The sequence below is a fragment of the Bombus fervidus genome, chromosome 7, assembly GCF_041682495.2.
Source record: "Bombus fervidus isolate BK054 chromosome 7, iyBomFerv1, whole genome shotgun sequence".
Taxonomy (NCBI): Eukaryota; Metazoa; Arthropoda; class Insecta; order Hymenoptera; family Apidae; genus Bombus; species Bombus fervidus.
Window position 1 is genome coordinate 15,585,146 of NC_091523.1, and position 20,140 is coordinate 15,605,285.

Consider the following 20,140-nt stretch of genomic DNA (forward strand, 5'->3'; position numbering starts at 1 on the left):
AGTTTTCTATCATAGGATGTAAGGATAATGTAAAAAAAAATTGTCAAAGGTAGAAATTAAATTTATATTCTATGTAAATGAAACACAATAGTTATGCAGATCTACTATACTCCTAAGGTAGAGATAACAATCATTACAATATTACAAACTTGTTTAATTTCCATTATGCACGCTAAATGGTATATAAGGAATCTGAAATAAATAAACCACAAACACATTAATGTGACTCATTCTTAAATTTAAAATGTATACACTATTTGTTGCATTGAATGGAAAGTGCTGTGACCATTTTAATGACTTCTTCAAAACAATGGAAGTCATGTATTAACATTTAAAATTTCAAACATTAGAACTGAACTTTTTAATAACCAAAAAACCAGGTATCCATGAACAAATCTATTTTTCTTCACACCATTCATTTTCTTTACGAACTTGTTCCTCTTCGGATGCAGAAAAATCATTTTTAATATTGAATGTCTTTCGAATTTCTTCTGGTGTTTTGCCCTTTATCATATTAGCAACAGTTTTACACGTTACATCTAACAATCCCTTAATATCAAGGTAATTAGCTGCCAAAATTAATTCAAACAGAGTTCCTTGATCAACCTATAAATTTATAAAGTTTAATTGAATTTAAAATTATGTGTTTTTATGTACTATTGTATGTATGTATTATATATATTCATGGCATCACTTGTTAATAATATTAACAGAAATGAGATATTTACCTTCAAGAAATCTGCGTCCCAAGAACTTATATCGTCAGTACGCTTTTCCTTGTTTTCGTCATCTTCAGGTGGAGGTGGATCATCCTTATGATAAGTAGCCCATTGTATTACTTTCCTGAGGATAGCTGAGTTAACGTTTGGAAGAGGTACCACTTCTTCCTCGTCTTCGTCCATTCCAAGGTCTTCCAACATGGTCTTTATAGTGACCGAACACTTTGCAATATCAACATCCACTTCAAAGACTTCACCATCGGAGCTCTGTAGCTTGATATTAGGCATCTAGAATAAATTTTCAACCACTACTTATAATATGCTCATCAACTGTATAGTTTCGAAAAAAATATTTTCTGTGCATCAACGAAGTGTTTTCTTATTTAAATACAAGCATCGTTGTTTCTTTCATTTCAACACGTTAAAAGGTATATCCATTATTCAAGAAATAATTTCGAAGATTCTTTTTCATGCACTATTAGGTTATAAAAAAATTTTGAGATACACAAACACTTCGTCCATACAGCAAAACATTTAATGCAAACGACATTTTCTTGTAACAAGTTATCTGCTCAAGAGTATTAACTATTTTGAAAGACTAAACACTAAGTTAGAAAACTGAATTTCTCTTATGTAAATTCGACAAAATATCAGAGTAATCACCGTAAAATATTTCTCGCAGTCAATGTACAGAAATATTGAATAATTTGCTACACCGTAGATCAGCAGAAGGCACTTGTTCTCCTGCTCTTTGTTGCTCCCGTTATAACTTTTATTCTCTCCCTCTGACTCAATATACGTTTGCTGTCCTTTTCAATGCGTCGAGAACCTATTTACGTCCTTACTCTACTATTTCTTTTTCTCTTTGTAATTTTGCTATGGAGGGAACATGAATTTGTGCGATATACTGAATTTGATGTAAGATGGCGCCACGATACTGCGCAAAAATCATATAAGAAAAATTAATTTATCATAGAATTAAATTTTATTTTAATTTTAAAGTCATAACAATAAAATATTAGATTAAATGTAATTTGTATATAATTATAAATCTTCTTCTTTATATTAAGTATTTAATAAATCAATTGACTTTTGTATATATTCAGTAGGTATTCTCAAGAACCAATCAGCGTTTGAAAAGCGTTTTAACAAACTGCATAGACAAGTTCACGGAATGGAGACGTTAACGATATCAGAAGAAATAAAAAATCTTTAATTAGCTACAAAGTACTAATTATAATTACATTATAAAAAGAGATATGTTATTTTAAGAACGATGCACAAAAATAAATAATTATTGTACAAATTTTATTTGCATAAAAATCATTTGCAATGAAGAAGCTTGACGCTATATTTACAGAGATATCGAATTATTATTCGAGCCGCGTGGCGCCTAAGAGTACATCACTGGATACTAAAAAATTACGAGGTATCGTGTTAAGTTAATAGAATATGAGTTGATAGAAAAAAATTGCACAGTAATTTTCTACCATAATGAGCGATATGATTTTCGGTATAACCATGATAAAAACAAGAGCATCTGACTCCATCACTTGAAACCATAAAATTATGCCTTACTATTGCTCAAATGATTCGGCCAAAAGAGAATCTATGAAAGTAGGAATGCATAAACGAGCAGTGGATTCATATGAGAGGGATACTTGTCTAGGCGCCAACCGAATAGCCTACGCATGTTCACATACCCTCTTTTACCGTAAGTCGTCTTCTTCATCGTCTTTCCTTTTCTTTCGTTCATTGTTTCTTCTTTTTACTCTTACAATTGTTACAATATTTTCTCCATTGCAGAAACGAATGATGAAAAAGATTAAATTTCACTTTATTCTTTTTTTACTTTGTTCATCGTTCCTCTTTTTTCCTTTATACGTATCGGTTGGAAAGCTGTGAACGATTTCTCGCAAAAGTACAATTATTACAAGCAGAGTACGAGAGCTACGTCACGTTGATTCGATAGCCTTATCAAAAAGTTCGTTTGATTTCCCCGCTGATCGATCCTTCGAATGGAACGAGAGGACTCGTTCGCTAGGGTAGTTTTACTATCGATGCGTCGAAAGATGCATTAATGCGAGTTAGTTTACTCGAAGCAAGATAAACGAATGAGTCGTAACGTTTCAATCAATCGTCCAATTGAATGAAATGGAAAAGTTATTGAAAGATGCCATACGTTTACGACGAAAACGATGTTTTCTAGAAACATGTATCCTATATGTATATGCACTGTCAATCATAAATATTAGAACACCTACTCGTTATATTGATTGAAACAATTTAGTTTCTTCTTTTTTTTATTTTGTATTTTAGATTCTGAGCTACATACGATGCGAATTAAATAACTAGCAAATAAAAATTGTAAAAAGTATTCAATTTGTATTAAACATCCTCCTATTCAATAGTATTCCAATACATATGATTGGCAGTGTATATATTTGATAGTTCTCAGTGTAAAGGCTTATACATTTGTGCACAAATTTAAAAGTGCACACATAACTGAATATTGCAAAAATATATGAAATATCTGAAGTACAGTGTTAGAAGTATGAGAAAACCCGATCATATCTGGTCGAGACGAGAGCATTTGTCGAGAATTTCGACATACTAGAGAATCCCGAAATTTCCGGTAACCCAACCCGTCCTGATGTGGTATCTTATTCCCACTATCGGGTTGCCGACATTTTCGGGTTCTCGCACACATCTATAGACATAATATTAGTCATAATATCTAGTAGGTAAAAGAAATACCATTTGCACAATTATGTTTATAAAGATATAAATTTGCACGAACATTTACAGGTTGCTTGGTATACTTATATGTTAACCATGATAAAGCAAAAAGATAAAGCAATACACATATTGGAAAAAGCATTGGAAATTAATTATTGGTTAATTGAACCGAAAGAAAAGACGAAAGAGGACTCACAAGTTTCGTGACTCGTTGAAAGTTAAAATTTTACACGAAGCACGTCAATAATTTAATTAAACGTGCAATTGCATAAGTATTTCACCTGATTTTACGAAACGGTTTTTTGAACACGGTGAACATCGAAGAAATGTCAGGGAACGTGATCGCTAATAATTAAAGAAGCTTAAAAAGCTCCAGGACAAATTTTATATGTAACTCAAAGAATAAGAGCGAAAAGGAAACGAGACTGGTAAAGACGAAGATTATAAATCTTACGCAACTGTTAAGAGCGATCATAACCGTAGTGGATGTTAACGAGATTACTTCTAAATAGCTCGCGGTGTCTTTTACATCCTTCGAGAACCTTTTGTAAAAGCTACGATTTCACCCCATCTCTCGAGCGCGAAACCTTATTAAAATTCTCGTCGAACGAAATCAACTTTCATCAAAGCATCGATACGATTCTGGATCTCTTCTTCGAATTTTATTTTGTCATCGATTGTTAAAATATTTACCTTTGTTCGAACTACTTAAAATATTGCCGTTCTTTTTAACGGTCGCCAAAAATCTGAAAGAAATGAAATGCTACATATTTGGCCTGAGTTCAAACAGATGAAAAATTTAAGCATGAAGGGTAGTGACATCACAGAATAAAGCAAGATCTTTCTTCGTGACGTACGTCGATATAGCTGCTCTATACTACGTAATGGTTGCGGTGATAAATGCCGAATTACGCAGATCCTTCGCCCCAAAGGCGCCGCTACGTCTGTCCTTCTCATCTCTTCACACCCCTTCTCCCTTCTTTCTTCTTACTGTTAAAGCATTTTCAAATCTTTTTTTCTTCCCCTCTTCAACGTATTTCCACCGAATAGATGTTCGAATAATTGCAAATTAATTGCAATAGCTTTTGATGATCGTTGCCGTTTTCCCGCTTCTTTTGGCCGCACTGCGGAAAACATCATACAAAAACGATCGTTACGATTTCATCGACTTGCAACGATTCCACCAGGCAATTAAACGAAACGAAGAGATCCAATTTATTCGTAATCGTAGGAGGAAAAGTTATGTGTTGTTCAAGAAAATTCCTTGAAGGGTAGATCAACTGATACGATCGATTACGAAACTACGACTTCTATTATTATTAAAGGTGTAGCAGTTGTCGAAGACAAAAGATCTAGGTTCTTTACAATTGGACTGACGCTTCACCTATTCATGAAAAGATATTCTAAACGAACTTTCCTCGACCACTTGCCACGCGTAAAAGTAAGAAAGAACAAAAAAGGAAAGAGAAAGAAAGCGAACGACTGCTTTTTCATATTAAACAGATACCTGCCTGCCAAGTCTTGCCTGTCGTTTTTAATGAGACCTACGCGGGCGTTGTGGGTTAATTATTCCTCAAAAAAAAAAAAAAAAAAATAAACGCGTCTGTAATTCTTACGTTCGTTGATCATCGTCGTCGGTGATTCTTCAAGAGCATCTTTCGAAACTGATATTAAGTTCCGCTGTTCCATTATAAACGGTTCGACAACATTTGCTCGCAATATCCCGGTTAATCGATTTCTTAATATTTCTGTACTATCTTCTTCAGCACTGCCCATTGAACGCTAATCATCGAAATTATGTAGCAACTGATTAACTAGGTTCTGGAATTCAGTCTGCACCGAATCGTGAGAATCAGAGTCTCGCGCATGAGACTCTCGAACGATGTCTAAGAAGACGTAAGAACGGCAAGAAGGAAGAGGAAGGAGAAGATTCCTTACGCTCAGACGAGTCTACGAAGATTTTAATATACCAAGATACAATGGTGATAGAAGATTTGACGGCCAAAAAGAGCGAAGTCTATCCGAGCGTGCAAATACAAATATCAACTGCAATTGTATCTAAAGGTTGCGAAAGCAATCTATCCGGCTATATTTCTTCGTTTCGACGTCTATACATTGATTTCGTTTTAAGAGAAGCAATTTCGTTGGAAGTAAACGTCATAAGCGAAACTTAAAATTTCAATGATCTAAATAATCCAATGGCAATTTCTCCAAGTACTGTGACGTGAATTGTAACGAGACAACCACCTTCCTGTTTCGCTTCGATTTCACGCACGCAATTTCTTTTCCCGATCACAATCTGTAAATTTCCAAAAACAAACGGTCCACGACCAAACCACGCATCATTACTTCAATCCAATTTCGAGTAGAAAGAAAGAAAATGCAATTGCACGAATCGAAAGTTATCGTGCTATATCGTATCTAGAAACGACGTCCTCCCTCCGTTCGGGTTTCATTCATAGAGGTTCATTCATGAATCTTCGTTCTTACTACGTAAGAAATTTCTACGTCTGAAAAACAGTTTTTCGATGCTCGCCGGTCGCCAGTTTCGTCGAGGGATTTCCTGTGATATCATCGTTCGGGGTGGAGACTAATCCAATGACGTAATGAACCAGAGGGTGTACAATACATACGGGGCGGCCGTAACGACGTGGAGGAGGAACACATCGGTGATGCTGGTACCAATAGTGGTGGATTCAGCTCTGCTTCTCTTGGTGGTACGGAAGAAGAACGTAGAAGAGGGGTGAGTGGTTGCAGTATAAATGTGGCCCGCGCAAGCTCCACCAATCACTCGCCCTCTGACCTCCAAACTCCAAGCTCTCAAGCTCTCGTGGTACCAAACACCCCCTCTTCGTTCATACGATCAAGAGACAAGCCAGCACGTCGGCACTGAAACTCGTGCCTCGTGATCACCGCGTGGTGCTGTCATTCGAGTATCATCGCCGAGGACCGCTCGCTACCATCCAGGCCAACCCTTAACTTCGACTCCAGCAAAAATTCGAAATTGTTCGCTTTACGTGGCAACACGATTCGCTTGTTCCTTCGACCTGCGATACCTCTTTGATCTCACAAACATGGTAACGGTAAGTGTTAACGCATTTTCAGTAACATCTTCGTTTTCTTGCATTCCGTTACGCTCTTTTTTTTTTTTTTTCGTTTCTTCTCGTTTGATTCGCACGATCGGTTCGGTAGAAGGGTGATCAACAATTTCACCGAACATTGAGAACGTCGAAAATCCCTCGACGACAACCCTCGTCCATGGACACGAACGAATTTATTTCTAACATATCGCGAGTTTGACACACCTAGTTTAAAGTCGCCTTAGACAATGGGGGAGAAAAGAAACAGAGGTGTGACGTGTATCGGACAGAAGCGTTGAACCCAAACAGTTCGTTGATCTTCCCTGTTCCATCGTACGAAATTGTCATCGTTGGTTCTCCTTCGCGTCATTTACGACGAACCAGTTACGATCGCAACCGTATTCGTCGCGTTGAGTTTAGGAAAGTCATCTCGATTCTAACGAACACGGGTCCGGTCGAACGAACGAAACGGTTTGTAACACGCACTTATCGTTAGACCCAGCAATTCGTTAGATAATATTTACGTTATAAAGTCGTTTCGTCGTTTAACTATATACATCCGTACGTCTATGTTTTTGCTATTCGTAACTGATAAATTTTAAAGTACGCATATCCGTATTGCCAAATGTTAATCTAGATAAAAGAAAAGAAAAAAGATATAGGAAAACGGCGCGTGGTTTGTGAGAAAAATGATTCTTTTTATTAAATAATCGTACAAAGTAGATCAAGCTGCGTTAATTCGAGAATCGTCACAGCAGCAGTTTGCTGAATTTTCTTACGTGACAAATTTTTAAACAACTTTAAATCGAAGATTTATATGATCGATATACGAGTGATAGGAGATAGAGACAACAAAGGAATACGGGAAAAAGTGGTTGTGAATAGAGTTATGAACCGTAAAAAAGAGGAAAGATGCCATCTATTATATCTACATTTTACGTAGAAAGCAAAGTTTACTAGCGAAGAAATTTACGCGAAAAGAATTTACTTTATGTTATTATCGGGAGTTAATTATCTCGTGACAACAATTGGCCGCGTTCCTCGTAAATTCAACATTGGACAAAATTATTATACGATGTAAGGAATGTGCCTGCTATGATCGGTTTATCTCTCTCTGTCTTCTGTCCTCTATTTGGCCGGAGAATAACAATCGGACAACGAGATATGACGGCGAACCAGAAACCAATAAGAGTGAAATAGTAATGCAAGAGATAGGAAACTAGAAGGAAATCCAACCACTTCGGATACGCTACGTCTAATTCGATGTGTCGCCGGCGAATACATAAAGCTTTTCTTGTTTGCACTGGGAGAAATGTTTACGATTCATCCATAGCTACACGGCGCCGCGGGTTTTCGTGTACTCGTTATCACGCGTTAGAGATTCATCACTGCCAGCCGGGATCAGCAGCTGTGTATTTTCATGGCCATAATTATCGAAGATCCTTTGCCTTATTCTAACGGACCGCGATAGCTATGAATAATTCGTTTCTCGATACGCAACTAAACAGCACCACGAATTCGTACGACAGTCCGACGTGAAAGAATGATAGATCGATGTACTGAAATGACGATTCCATGTTACAACATTAGCGGTTTCCAGTTTTCACGTGCTTTCACGGTATTCATTAAATAACATTTTTTTTCTTTTCGATCAATGAGCTGGTCCGGACATTGAATTACGTAGAGCATGACGGAAACCGAGTGAATTTTATGACCCTCCGACTGTCGATGAATAAAGTTGTAACTTTAATTTAAGAGAAAAAATAACCCGCTGTTCAATGAATTTATACATTCGCGTAGCAGAGAGTTAACACGTTTTGCACTGGTTATACCAGTAGACGTTCTTTTTCTCGTATTATCGTTTAAAAATACGTCTCTTTTTATTAATTTAAATTAAATTAAAATCGAGTATATTTCCTTAGTCGTCCGGGAAGAAAGAGATTAATTTTGAATCGAAGTAAAAATATTTTGTACTGCGAGCAACGTACTTTCGCGTGATCGAACGCACGGTCGAACGAAAAGTTTCTTCGACAAAGTGGAATAAAGTAAATTCGACGACAAGGAAAGTGCGTATAGGAGAATTCGGATATAAAGCTATTCGGATATAAACGATAGCGCGAGTGAAAAACTAAAAAGGGGGAGTCGTGGAAAAAGAAAAGGAAGAAGAGTGGAGAGGTTTTTCTATGCCACGAGACAGAGAGACGCCAAGGCGCCCCACTTCCGAGCCAGGGGTTAAATCGTGCGTTTCTAGCTTTTCCCTACTATCTCGCTCGCCTTCTTCTCCTTATTCTCATCCGCTCCCTGTCCACTCTACCTCCCTGAATAATTATTTGCGCTTCTTATATTTCCGTTCAATTTTACCAACGAAGACAATTTTTCTTACGGATTACCGATTCGACATCGAGTGTAAATATCGCTGTTCCCTTTAAAATTCGCTCACTATACGATTCCTGCGTTTCTTTCTAAAAAGCACTTTTAGCACTAAAAGCACTTGGTACTGTTTTGAAAATTTTTTGCCGTAGAAAATTGTCTGCGGTATTTATATTGAAATTTTAGCAAAGTCGCTCGCATTTTGAGAATGATAGAAACGAACGCGAATCGTTTTATAGAAGAAACGAACGCGAATCGTTTTATAGAAGAAACGAACGGTTCGAAAACGCCATTAACTAGATTCGTGAGGTGGAGTTAAAAAAATTTTAGAATCTGGACAATTTGATAAAACGATTACAACGACCAAGATGGCAACTTTTATAAGCGTTCGTCTATGTAATGATTCGATTCGGATCAGCAGACTGTGACCTCGGACGAAATTTAATAACCCGTCTCGTTCCGACGAGTTACGACGAGCAGACGCGACAGCAAATCGCGCATCGTCCGTGCCGAAATTTATGTTATTTATTCCAAAGCTGACTATCAGTGGAAAATACCAGAGGTAGCTCGTAGATATTCTGCTTTTCTATCAAGGAATAGCGTGAAAAATCGGCATACAAATTCATTTAACCTCCGTAGAAATGAACACCGACTTCTACGTATTATAAATTATAAGCGTCTCACTAATTATCACATAAATGTAACCAGATATAAAAGCTTTGATAAATTTGATGCCAAATGAGAATGAAAATTATAAGGGAAAAAAGAGGACAAAGATCGGTATAATAATAACAGATCAAAGAAAATACATCGTTCGATCTTTAGCAAAAAATTCCACGTGACCAGCGATGCGAGCTTACTTTTAGTATTAAATGAATTTAATGATAATACAAAAGAAACATACAGCGGACGTGTTATATTTGACTGGAACAAAGATAAATTTTTAAACCATTCGAAATTTTACATCAACGCGTAGGTAGAACATTTTCGTTCCGAGGTCGATAAGCAACTTCTCTTTTGCCTAAAGCGTTCCCTAACAAGGCATAAAGATTATGGGAGAACAGGGACAAAAGAATCCTTCGAGACTTTAGATTTCATCCCCTCGAACACCGATTTTCAATGTATTACACGAAATTTATACATTATGTTAATAGCGTTTGATTAGTCACCATTACGTAACTGCCTGTGAGCAAACAGCGAATGGTTCCACGAAAAAGCGGTAACTGATACCATCGCATCGAAAGGGGAATAGATCGAACAATTCCATTGCGAAACCCACACGAAAAACTTTCCCTCTGATAATTAATTTGTTGCGGGCCGTTATCGTTGTCAGTTTAAATTCGCTTAATTTCGTTTATTTTTCATTCGTGATTCCGAAATTGAAAAAAGAAAGGCTTCTAAACTTTTGGTTAAATAGCACGTGAAATGGTAGGAAAATGTGGTTTCGGGTCAACTCGTATTTGAATCAACTTACGTGACAATTGCCTGTATCAAATAATAAGATCGTACGGTTATGGTAGCCTCGTAACGTATTTCATAATGAAGAAATATAGACGAGAATGTCAGTACCCGTGCTAACAACATGCTACAGCATTCGTATAAAAAGGTGAAAATACCGTGATATATCTGAGTTTGTAGAACACGCTCATTTCCGAAGACTACGACGGTCTTTTTCAATTAAAAATCCACCGACACTCCTGTACCTTTTCCATCAAAGCAAAAACGCTTTTGCTGTACATTCACAACCGCATTACCTCTAATGCGTGTGGGAAATATAAAACGATATTCACGTCGTAAATGAACAGTATTATATTTGTATATCAACAAGTCCCTGTGTTTCTCTCTCTTTTTTTTTTTTTTTTTTAATAAATATTCGAATTTCTATCGTTCTTATCTATCTCGATAAAGAAAATATGTTGTATGTATAGCGATTTTGATAGAAACAGGAGAGATTACGCTGGTTTCTCCTTTACGAAGTCAGAAACAGAAAGAAGACCCTGACGTACTACGGTAGTTGCTGTGGGTATGCAAAAGCTTTTTAGAATGTATCGTCAACTGTCGATCAATTTGCATAATTTCTGTAATTGCGATACCCACCAATTAGCTGAAATTAACCATGTGCAACATTACCGCGCGGTTCCGTCACCACCTACTACCTATACCCTGTTCGGTGGTTCCTTTGATAAATTCCAAATTAATACATGAACGTCGCCGAACGACGATCGTGAGTAAAAATTAACGTTACACGTTTGCGATTGCCGGAAAGAAATATTACTTTCGTCTTGATAGTCTCGTATCGTTGCCGAAAGTTGCAATATGTTGTAAATAAAAATCGTAACCAAAAAGGCAAAACAAAGAGAGAAAGGTAACAAAGGACACCGTCGAAAACACGTGTCTACCTATGTCGTTGAAAGAGCGATTTTAATCGTGATTTAAGGATATTAAAATGTATAACGGCGAGCATAATTTTGCCCTAACCGCGAGATATCGGTTTACATCTTGATTAAAATTGTTCGACAAAGCACCCGGAAGGCGCATTAAGATTTATCTCACGTATCGTGATTTTATCATCCCTGTTAAATCTACTATGCGACGACTATAGGCGTTTAATCGATAACCATCGGAAACACCGATTTATATTCCGTTTACAAATTCTTCGTGAGACTGTTATACGTAGTCTGGCATACGTACGTATAAGTACATAGGTAAATGCCCAGCGAAATCTGAATCGAATCGCGACAGCACACGTCCTCTCAGGAAACACTACACGTAAACTGGAAATTAACTAATTGACCTGGATTAGGAACGAATCGGAGGTAAATTGCACGTAACCGCGTTGATTATTACGTTAAAATAACAGAGATATTAAAAGTAATGTATACATTTAACGTATACTTTTTCAATCGGTATCGAAAGGTTTTTGACGGGAAAACGGCTATTTTCTTTTCAAACTAAGTTATTGGTTTCACCAAGATCAAATTTAGCGTTTTACGAGGTTTAAAAGGTATAAAGTTATAAAATTATATTTCACGAATTTAGAAAAGAAACGATTTCAAATATGTTTTCTATATTGCGAAACTTCGATCTCGTATATTTCGCATTTTTATGTATTCTTTATTCTTAGTAAATCAATGTCGGATGCAACGCACGCCCACTTAAATTTTGAGACCCTTGTACGTTTCGGCGTACGATATTTTCTATCCAATGAGATTATTAAGAGCTGCATTCGAAACGTTCGCTCGCAAATAACAAGAACAAGATGTGGAAAAGAACAGGTTGGCGCAAATTGGGTGATACGCCACGAACTTGTTCTCCCTTTGCCTTCGTCAAATTGAAAATAAAAGGAAATTTGATATCGATTTTGAACGAAGTCGTCTTCCCTCCCCCGATTGACAAAACCGGACACGAAAATTTGCTGCAATTCAATGATTTCTGCTTTCGCACAGACAAACTTATATGACGTTGATTCGTTTCTTAAGTTATTTCCATTTTTATAATATAAATATATATAAAACAATAACGTACTATGATTTATTATTTCTGGAATATCGAAAACTCGTAAATGAATAATAATTATCGAAATTATTTACAGGTTGTGGCTTATATCCAACGATGCATGATCATTTTTGCCATCCTACTGTGTTATTTTCACGTTCGGAGTGTACATAGTGAAAGCGTGAATTGCGAGTATGTATACATATGAATATATTTTTATTAAACTTAATGATATGAATAGACTGCGGATGTTTATGCAAATTTATATCTTTATTAACACGATTAAACAAATGGAATCTAAGCAGAGATCTGTTTTACGCACCAAGTATTGTAGAAACTATACTTTGGATATTTTATATACTTTTGCATCATACCATACGCGTTCTATACATTTTTGCACTTTCAAAATTCGTATAAACTTATAGAAATACGCAGTCTATATATGAGAAACACGAACAGTAATTATATTCTTTATATCTCCATAGAGCATTTCCGTACCATCAAATGTGTAGAGGTTCGATGTCAAAAAAACGTACAATGTTGCCGATCATGTATGGATTAGGATGCGAAGGGAATGAAGGAAACATAAATTGCATCAAGGAATTTGAAGAAAGACATCGTATTCCTTACATTCCTCTATCGAAGTCAAAACTGTTGATCGCTTTGCTTGATGATGTAAGTTATTCTATTATCTTTCTTGTTTATACGTCGAAAGTTAATCGAGCAAAATATTAAGAAAGCGGTAATAGAGGAGGTTTGATATCTTCTTGTTCTGTTATAGGATCTGCAAAAGGATATTACACGATCTGCTCGCCACAAATTAAGAAACGATGTAATGAATAAACGAAAGCCATCTATAATAGAGAACTTCTTGTCGGAATTGGACTCTTCGGACAACTATTAAATGAAATGATCAGGAAATACAAATTTTCTCGACTTGTGCAAACATTTTTCATCATTTAAAATTTTAGAAATATATATTTAGTCTTTCTCTTTCTCTCTGTCTATCTGTCTGTCTGTCTGTCTCTCTCTCTTTCTCTCTCCCTCTCTCTTCTTCCCTCTCTGCCACCCACTCGCTCTGTCTCTCCCTCACTCTCTCTCTGCCACATACGCGAAATAAAACTTTCCCTTTACTTTTACCTTTGTATTAGAAATCTTCTTGCTTCACTTGTTTTTATCTCGTTCCTATCTTTTCTGTTTTCAAATAGTCATTTTGCTTCTTCGTTTTTAAACCAAATTATAATTAAACCATTGTATCCACGTTACTAACAATACACATGTGTTACAGTATAAAAAAATATATTTGAAATTCGAAGCAACTCCTTAAATAAACCTACTAAAAAAAAAAAAAATTGTGATGTTAAAATATTATCATTTTACATTCTATTATAATATGTAGCATAACTATTATTCATCAAACTTGTATATAAACAAATTAAAAAGGAATAACATAGACTGTTTTCGGAAGAGAATGTTGTTAACAAAAACATTTATTTCTACAACTAAGAAATTTCGTATATTATTTTATATAGTTGTAAAGTTTTCAAATGTACTGATATATGGAACTATTAACGTAAAATTCATAACAATTTGAATTTTATAATTGTATAATAAATTATTGTATTTATGCGATTATTTCTGAAATTATATTTAGTAAGAGAATTTAATGAAAAACCGGCAATTTACAACTTAGTGTTTATTTCTTTTTCGTAGAGATAAAAAAAGAGAACGCAGGATAAAAAATGAATAACTAAGAGTATAAAAGAATGATGAAAATGATCTGTATATATATTAATAATTTTTGTACATAGAATTCAGCAATGATACAATTTCTTTTCAAATGAGTAGATTCAACTATTACTTTTTACCATGTCTAATTTATATGTACATTCTATTAATTTATATGTATATAGCTTATAATTAATTTATTGTCATAGTTCATTTGAATTAAAGATATTGACAATCATCGATAAGAGGTAAAAAACGTAAATATGTGTATGTAAGTATTTATGTATACACACATACATATGTATGTATGTTCAAAAGTTTAAAGCAAACTAATGTAATTTCTTCTCTTGAGAAATGAGAACTATATATTTATAGTAATACATAAATAATTAAAAAATTTTATTTCTGCTCATTCGATAAAATCACATTAAAATAATAATTGTTTTTAATTTAGCATATTTATATATTATACATGCATGTGACTATACATTTATGCAAACAAAGGTAAAATATATATACATACATACGCATATATAAGTGTCTCGTTCACTATGAATTGGAATTGCCGGCATGTGAAAAGTTTCTGGTTCTGATTTCAGTTTTGCATACAAAGTTTTATTTAGAAGTTAAAACTATTTAATAAATAGCGTATCTTCTAATAAAAATCCAAAATATGGATGTTATTGCAAAAACGAGTTTAATCTATAATTTTAATTGTACTAAAACAATGATTTTAAGGTTACGTAATAAATCATACTTTACAAATACGACTAATTACACATGGACTTTAAAACCATATCCAAGATTTATAGAAAAATATAAATGCTTCGTTCCATGCCAGAGATATAAAGCAGTTGCAGTCGATAAAAATTTCCAAAGTGATCTTATAAAAGGAAATATTCACATACCTGAACATAAAATCATGCATTCGATACTTCAAGATTCCATATATTATGATAAGACTATTTTTCCACGCATTAAATCAAATGCAATAGTTACTTCTGAGGATGTAGAAGGTTTTTATAATGTACATTGGTCGTATGAATCTCCAGAGAATATTCTTAATGCTGTTAAGAAATTGGCATATTCTTATTTAAGTGGCACATCTTTGGAAAGATCACTTTATGACATGATTTTAGAAGCCTGTATTAAACACCTCCCAGCAATGCAGGATCAGCAAATAAAAATTTTAATGCAATGTTTAATTACGTTACATGATATAATAACAGTATCACCTGTTTATAAAAGACTGATGAAAGCATTAAATACAGAATGTATAAAACGATTTTATAGTTCAAATACTGAAGAAATGTTATTAATAATTGATGCAATGTATCAGCTTGATGTTACAGATCTTAGTTTTATGTGGCGTGCAGTAAGAAAATTGATTTCAAAACCTCATAAACTTTCTGGAAAAACATTAGTTCAACTGTTCTTTTTTCTACCTATGATTGATTTAGGATCATGTATAAATATGTTTGAAATCGAATGTCGGTTAGAAGAATGCATGCATGAACTTGTTGCAGATGAAATAGGTATAATCGCAAGAGGTTTTTTTTTAAATAAAAGGAGTATTAGAAACAAAGCCTTAATGCCAATGATAATGGATAAAGTTGTAAAACATGCTAATACCGTGAACAGTACTACTTTAGCATCAATTATGAAACTTATTAGGTAATAAAACAACTTATTATACATAATTTTTTGTAGTAATTGTTATTATAACACATATAAATATGTTGTATAGATATAGTGACTGTTTACATTGCATAAAAAACTTTCAAAAATTATTGAATTCTTTACATGGCGAGATACCACGACTGTCATTACAATGTCTAACCCATATAACACAATCATTTGGAGCTTTACGTGTATATGATGAAATTTTAACAAATACCATTATTCAAAGGTAAGTTAAGCAAGAGAAAAGTAATAATAACACATTCACTTATAAAAGAATTGCTTATTATTAATTTAGAGTAGAAAAAGAAATGGAAACTGCAAGAGTAAAAGATATTGAAAGAATTATTTATGGCATATGTACAGTTACTCCCATTACAGATTACTATAGAAATATATGCCACAAATTTCTGAACGAAATAATGTTAACTTATAAGACTACCAGAGCAAGTGAAATTAATAGGTAAATATTTTGTTTCTATATCATAATTACATATAGTAAATACATATATTTAGAAATGTATTATGCAAAAATCAATGATTCCATTATATATTAAATATAGCTTTCCGATATCATTAGTACGTATTCTGACATTCTTAACTATAAAAAATATATATGTACCAGAATTGATTCAACACGTATTTGACCCAACATTTATAAAAAAGACATACAAAAATAATCTCAAATTTTTGACAAATGAATGGCTGATATTACACAGCTCAGTAAAGATAGAATTGCCTTATTACAAAGGTCCGTTACTGACAGATAATCTGTATGAAACTTTAATAAAGGTACAGTGTAGTAAATAGGATTAAAAACTTTAATTTTGCAATTAGATAATTAAATATATTGAAACTTTTTTACTATTGTAGAAATATAATAACTATGATGATGATACCTACAGAAGGGACACCAATGTGAAATTAAGGATGGAAATTGTATATATCTGTAAGGTATACAATACAAAATTATATTTAAGAAAAACGCTCAAAAAATAGTAATGAAACATATTTAATTTATTAATATTATTATTTTAGCAAAAATTAGGATTAGGTGTACACGTTGATTATATTTTACCTCAGTACTCGACTAGAGATATCATCATTGGTATGGATACATGTAACAGTCCTATTGAAATTGAGTCTATTTTATCGACAATGCCGACAAACTCGATCAAAAGTGTAAATAATGATGAATTAAAAAGAATGAAATGGAAAGTTATAATTCCATTACCGGTTTTAATGAAAGTAATAGGTCATAATGGTTATACTGGATACATCCAGAGAAGATGTAGACAACTTGAAGTTATAGGATACACACCAATTCTAGTAATTTCTAAAATTATTGTTTCTTTTTTACAATGATACATAAATGATATATTAACTTCAGAATTGTTGAATAATGCATATATACTAATGGATTTTTAATTTGTATAGGTTGAAGAGGATAAGTGGAATTGTCTTGATGAAGAAAGTAAAGAGAAACATTTAAAACAGTTAATTTATCAAGATATTAAATCTGATCCATTTGAATGAAATAATTATTTTGATATGAGAAAAGGTTTCTTTAAAAAGTAAATTCTGAAAAATTGATGAACTTTTTGAGTCTCCAAAGTCTCTAAAAAATAATTGGTCTTGAAATATTGTCATATTATATATATACACAATAATATCATTGTTGTATTATAGACATTAATTATACAAGTTATAATATATAATATAATGTAATAATAAAAATTTTGTACAGAAAATCATTTTCATATCAATTATTTTCAAATACATTTATTATAGCCTATTTTATGCCTTACAATAAACAGAATAATATCATATAAATATAATTTATTCTATCAGCTGTTCTCAAAAAAATCAAGCATGAATCTTTTAGAATATTCATAAGTTACAAATAATGTAGCTGTTGCTGGTACTGTTCTTATTAACGTTGGTTTTAAACCATTGTACAAAGAGCTAATACCTTCATTTTTTACAATGTCTTTCATAACTACTAATGCAGGACTTTTCAAATTTTTAACCTTTAAAAAAAAGAATTAAAAATAGAACATAAAACTAATTTATATTCTTGATTCATATTATTTACATTATATAAAATGAAACTAACCTGTATCCTACTTTTAACTACATCTGCTGGAAATATTACAAGCCATAAGACACTTCCACCAACGGCGCCAGCTACCATGGTTTTCTGCCATCCTATGTCATTCCTACTTTCATTTGGTTTTGTTAGAAGTTCTCTGGTTACTTCATAGCCTCCAAAAAAAAAGAAATATCCAGGCATTTCACGTGCTATAGTTGATGACAAACCAGTAAATAAACCTTTTATGCCTTGTTCTTTAAGAATTTGACGTGTTAATCCCCATGGACCAATTTCTTTCTAAACAAAATAATTTTTCTCAAAACATGAGTTCTTCTATAAATTTTACATATTAATTTTTTTATCTTAGTTACCTTAGCCACAGTTAATACTGGTTTAGTTTCCATTTGAACTTCTCTTACTGCTTGTAGTTTACATTTTATAAGTTCTGTAGGACATAATGTTAAAGAAGAGAAAAATGCAGCAAAAAACCCAGCACAAGCATTTTGAATCGATGTCAGATCTTCTATTTTTTTAATACCTACATAAATAAAATTTCTTTTAAATTAACAGCGTTAGGTCTTTTAATTGCATTGCATCTTTAAAAATCTATATTACCTAAAATATTGGAAATAACTTTCTGACATCCCCCATATGCAGCAAACAGCACTGAATTCTCAGCAACATTAGCAACTAGTGCAGGTACAGTTCCTGCATATAAACCACGCATTATTCCATCTGCTTTCAGGGTTTGTAAAAAGCAATTTGCCATTCCCTTATACATGGAGGGAAAGGTTTGCATTTTTACCTTGACTGTATCTAATGGTTGACCAACATATACAAGTGCTATCCCACCTTAAGTCAAAATGAAACATAATTATACTAAATAATTAATTTTTTTGTAACAAACAGAAATAATTTATTTTTACCAATATTTTTATTCATTTGTTGTTAGTAATCGCACAATAACTAATTACTGACAATAATAAGGTTAAACAGTTCTCAAGAAAATTTGGTTTCATAACATAAAATAGATTTAAGAAAAGATTATATAAGTAAAAATTATATAAATTACTATAGAAAATACAGATATTTGAAATTTTATTCATCTCATAATTGATTTATTTATTTCCTATTAATTTTAATATTGTTTGTGCATTGATAAAAGTAATAATGTATTAGAATGTATTGTTACCGAGTGATCCAGAAATAAAGTCAATTAAACCAGCTCTAATATTATTTAATTGTTGATTTTCTTTTTCAGCAAATTCAAATGTCATCTTTATGTATATATCTAAATCAATAAATTCCAAATTCTAATGATTAATGAAATGACAGGTTAAGACATGCTATTCCGGTATTGTATTAACTACGATTTGAATGTTTATCTGTTATCGAATGGGAAAGATAAGAGAAGTCTATTTACTGACTAAAAATTACTAATACGACTTGTATCTTTGATCTGATAAGCCTTTTTATTTACACAATACATTTACATCTTTACAAATTTCTAAATGCACGCATGCGCATTTGTATCTATAAGAAATTGATAAAGAAAATGTTCATTGATCGGTGACAATTGAAGTATCAAGTAGCCAATAATACATTTAAAAATCATATTTCGCATACTCATGTACACAAGAAATTTCTGTACACAGCTAATTTTTATCTAGTCTAAAATAAATTTCGCTATAGTCTTTTGATCATGCAATGAATTCATCTTATAGCAATCGCATTTTTTATGGTACTCATTCCGATAAGTTCTAATTGTATACTGCAGTGACATAATTAATAAAGTATCAAGCATTCATAATTTAACCTAAAATGGATTACTTCATAAAAACTCAAATACACAGCATTGTATTCGAAATGAAACAATTACAGTTTGTAAAGTACGATAAGTAATATACGTACAAAAGAAATGATAATATTCTAAAAACTAAAACTATTAATAAAGCTGTCTTGATATTATATATTTTTACTAGAGAATGCTAGAAAACGGTTGTCATAGAAACGCAGTGCTACAGCTTTTAAATTCTATATTACTAAATTGATCACTTTATTATTTCAGATTGATTTTTAAAAAAGTGGATCAAATTTTTTTTCATTATAATATACGTATCACGTTGATTCTTCAACTAAAGTAGAAAGGTAGAATACTATAATTTTGGATAAATTATTCACAAATGTTTAAAACAAAATCTAAACTAAAATATTTTACTGAAATTCACGTAGTTTAG

The 20,140-nt window shown here is 32.9% G+C and overlaps 4 protein-coding genes across 7 annotated transcripts; 2 read left to right on the top strand and 2 right to left on the bottom strand.

The window, feature by feature from the left end:
* Nucleotides 1–50: 50 nt before the first annotated feature.
* Skpa (S-phase kinase associated protein 1 SKP1-related A) lies at nt 51–1,593 on the bottom strand. The gene is made up of 3 exons (XM_072007163.1): nt 1,383–1,593; nt 729–1,007; nt 51–606 (listed from the first exon to the last, which is right to left on the bottom strand). The coding sequence occupies exons 2-3, from the start codon at nt 1,005–1,007 to the stop codon at nt 397–399; spliced, it is 489 nt and encodes a 162-aa protein (XP_071863264.1). The 5' UTR covers nt 1,383–1,593; the 3' UTR covers nt 51–396.
* Nucleotides 1,594–1,994: 401 nt separating this feature from the next.
* On the top strand, nt 1,995–14,033 carry LOC139989147 (uncharacterized). Of its 4 annotated transcripts, none has more exons than XM_072007167.1 (5): nt 2,157–3,459; nt 3,528–6,541; nt 12,501–12,595; nt 12,889–13,078; nt 13,185–14,033. In XM_072007167.1, exons 2-5 carry the CDS (start codon nt 6,533–6,535, stop codon nt 13,305–13,307), a joined length of 417 nt encoding a protein of 138 aa, XP_071863268.1. In that variant the 5' UTR covers nt 2,157–3,459; nt 3,528–6,532; the 3' UTR covers nt 13,308–14,033. The 4 variants fall into 4 exon arrangements, with proteins under 4 accessions (XP_073967945.1, XP_071863268.1, XP_071863267.1 ...); XM_072007166.1 differs by having other exon boundaries at nt 2,157–2,433; nt 2,526–6,541; XM_074111844.1 differs by lacking the exons at nt 2,157–3,459; nt 3,528–6,541 and adding an exon at nt 1,995–2,148.
* A 614-nt stretch (nt 14,034–14,647) lies between these two features.
* Nucleotides 14,648–17,474, top strand: LOC139989351 (FAST kinase domain-containing protein 5, mitochondrial). Its single transcript, XM_072007619.1, has 7 exons — nt 14,648–15,805; nt 15,879–16,040; nt 16,110–16,274; nt 16,375–16,603; nt 16,685–16,765; nt 16,850–17,140; nt 17,249–17,474. Exons 1-7 carry the CDS (start codon nt 14,805–14,807, stop codon nt 17,345–17,347), a joined length of 2,028 nt encoding a protein of 675 aa, XP_071863720.1. The 5' UTR covers nt 14,648–14,804; the 3' UTR covers nt 17,348–17,474.
* Nucleotides 17,475–17,577: 103 nt separating this feature from the next.
* On the bottom strand, nt 17,578–19,783 carry LOC139989354 (mitochondrial ornithine transporter 1). The gene is made up of 5 exons (XM_072007626.1): nt 19,096–19,783; nt 18,519–18,755; nt 18,275–18,441; nt 17,928–18,200; nt 17,578–17,841 (listed from the first exon to the last, which is right to left on the bottom strand). The coding sequence occupies exons 1-5, from the start codon at nt 19,178–19,180 to the stop codon at nt 17,659–17,661; spliced, it is 945 nt and encodes a 314-aa protein (XP_071863727.1). The 5' UTR covers nt 19,181–19,783; the 3' UTR covers nt 17,578–17,658.
* Between the last annotated feature and the right edge of the window lie 357 nt (nt 19,784–20,140).

Excerpts from the sequence above, each read along its gene's own strand:
- Skpa (XM_072007163.1), bottom strand. The coding sequence starts at position 1,007 with ATGCCTAATATCAAGCTACAGAGCTCCGATGGTGAAGTCTTTGAAGTG. Across the intron at positions 607-728 it reads GGGACGCAGATTTCTTGAAG|GTTGATCAAGGAACTCTGTT; the intron begins GTAAATATCTCA and ends ATAAATTTATAG.
- LOC139989147 (XM_072007164.1), top strand. Across the intron at positions 12,596-12,888 it reads AGTGAAAGCGTGAATTGCGA|AGCATTTCCGTACCATCAAA; the intron begins GTATGTATACAT and ends ATATCTCCATAG. Across the intron at positions 13,079-13,184 it reads TGATCGCTTTGCTTGATGAT|GATCTGCAAAAGGATATTAC; the intron begins GTAAGTTATTCT and ends GTTCTGTTATAG.
- LOC139989351 (XM_072007619.1), top strand. The coding sequence starts at position 14,805 with ATGGATGTTATTGCAAAAACGAGTTTAATCTATAATTTTAATTGTACT. Across the intron at positions 16,275-16,374 it reads AGAGCAAGTGAAATTAATAG|CTTTCCGATATCATTAGTAC; the intron begins GTAAATATTTTG and ends TATTAAATATAG. Across the intron at positions 17,141-17,248 it reads TAGGATACACACCAATTCTA|GTTGAAGAGGATAAGTGGAA; the intron begins GTAATTTCTAAA and ends TAATTTGTATAG.
- LOC139989354 (XM_072007626.1), bottom strand. The coding sequence starts at position 19,180 with ATGACATTTGAATTTGCTGAAAAAGAAAATCAACAATTAAATAATATT. Across the intron at positions 18,201-18,274 it reads CAGTATTAACTGTGGCTAAG|AAAGAAATTGGTCCATGGGG; the intron begins GTAACTAAGATA and ends TATTTTGTTTAG. Across the intron at positions 17,842-17,927 it reads TAGTTAAAAGTAGGATACAG|GTTAAAAATTTGAAAAGTCC; the intron begins GTTAGTTTCATT and ends TTTTTTTTAAAG.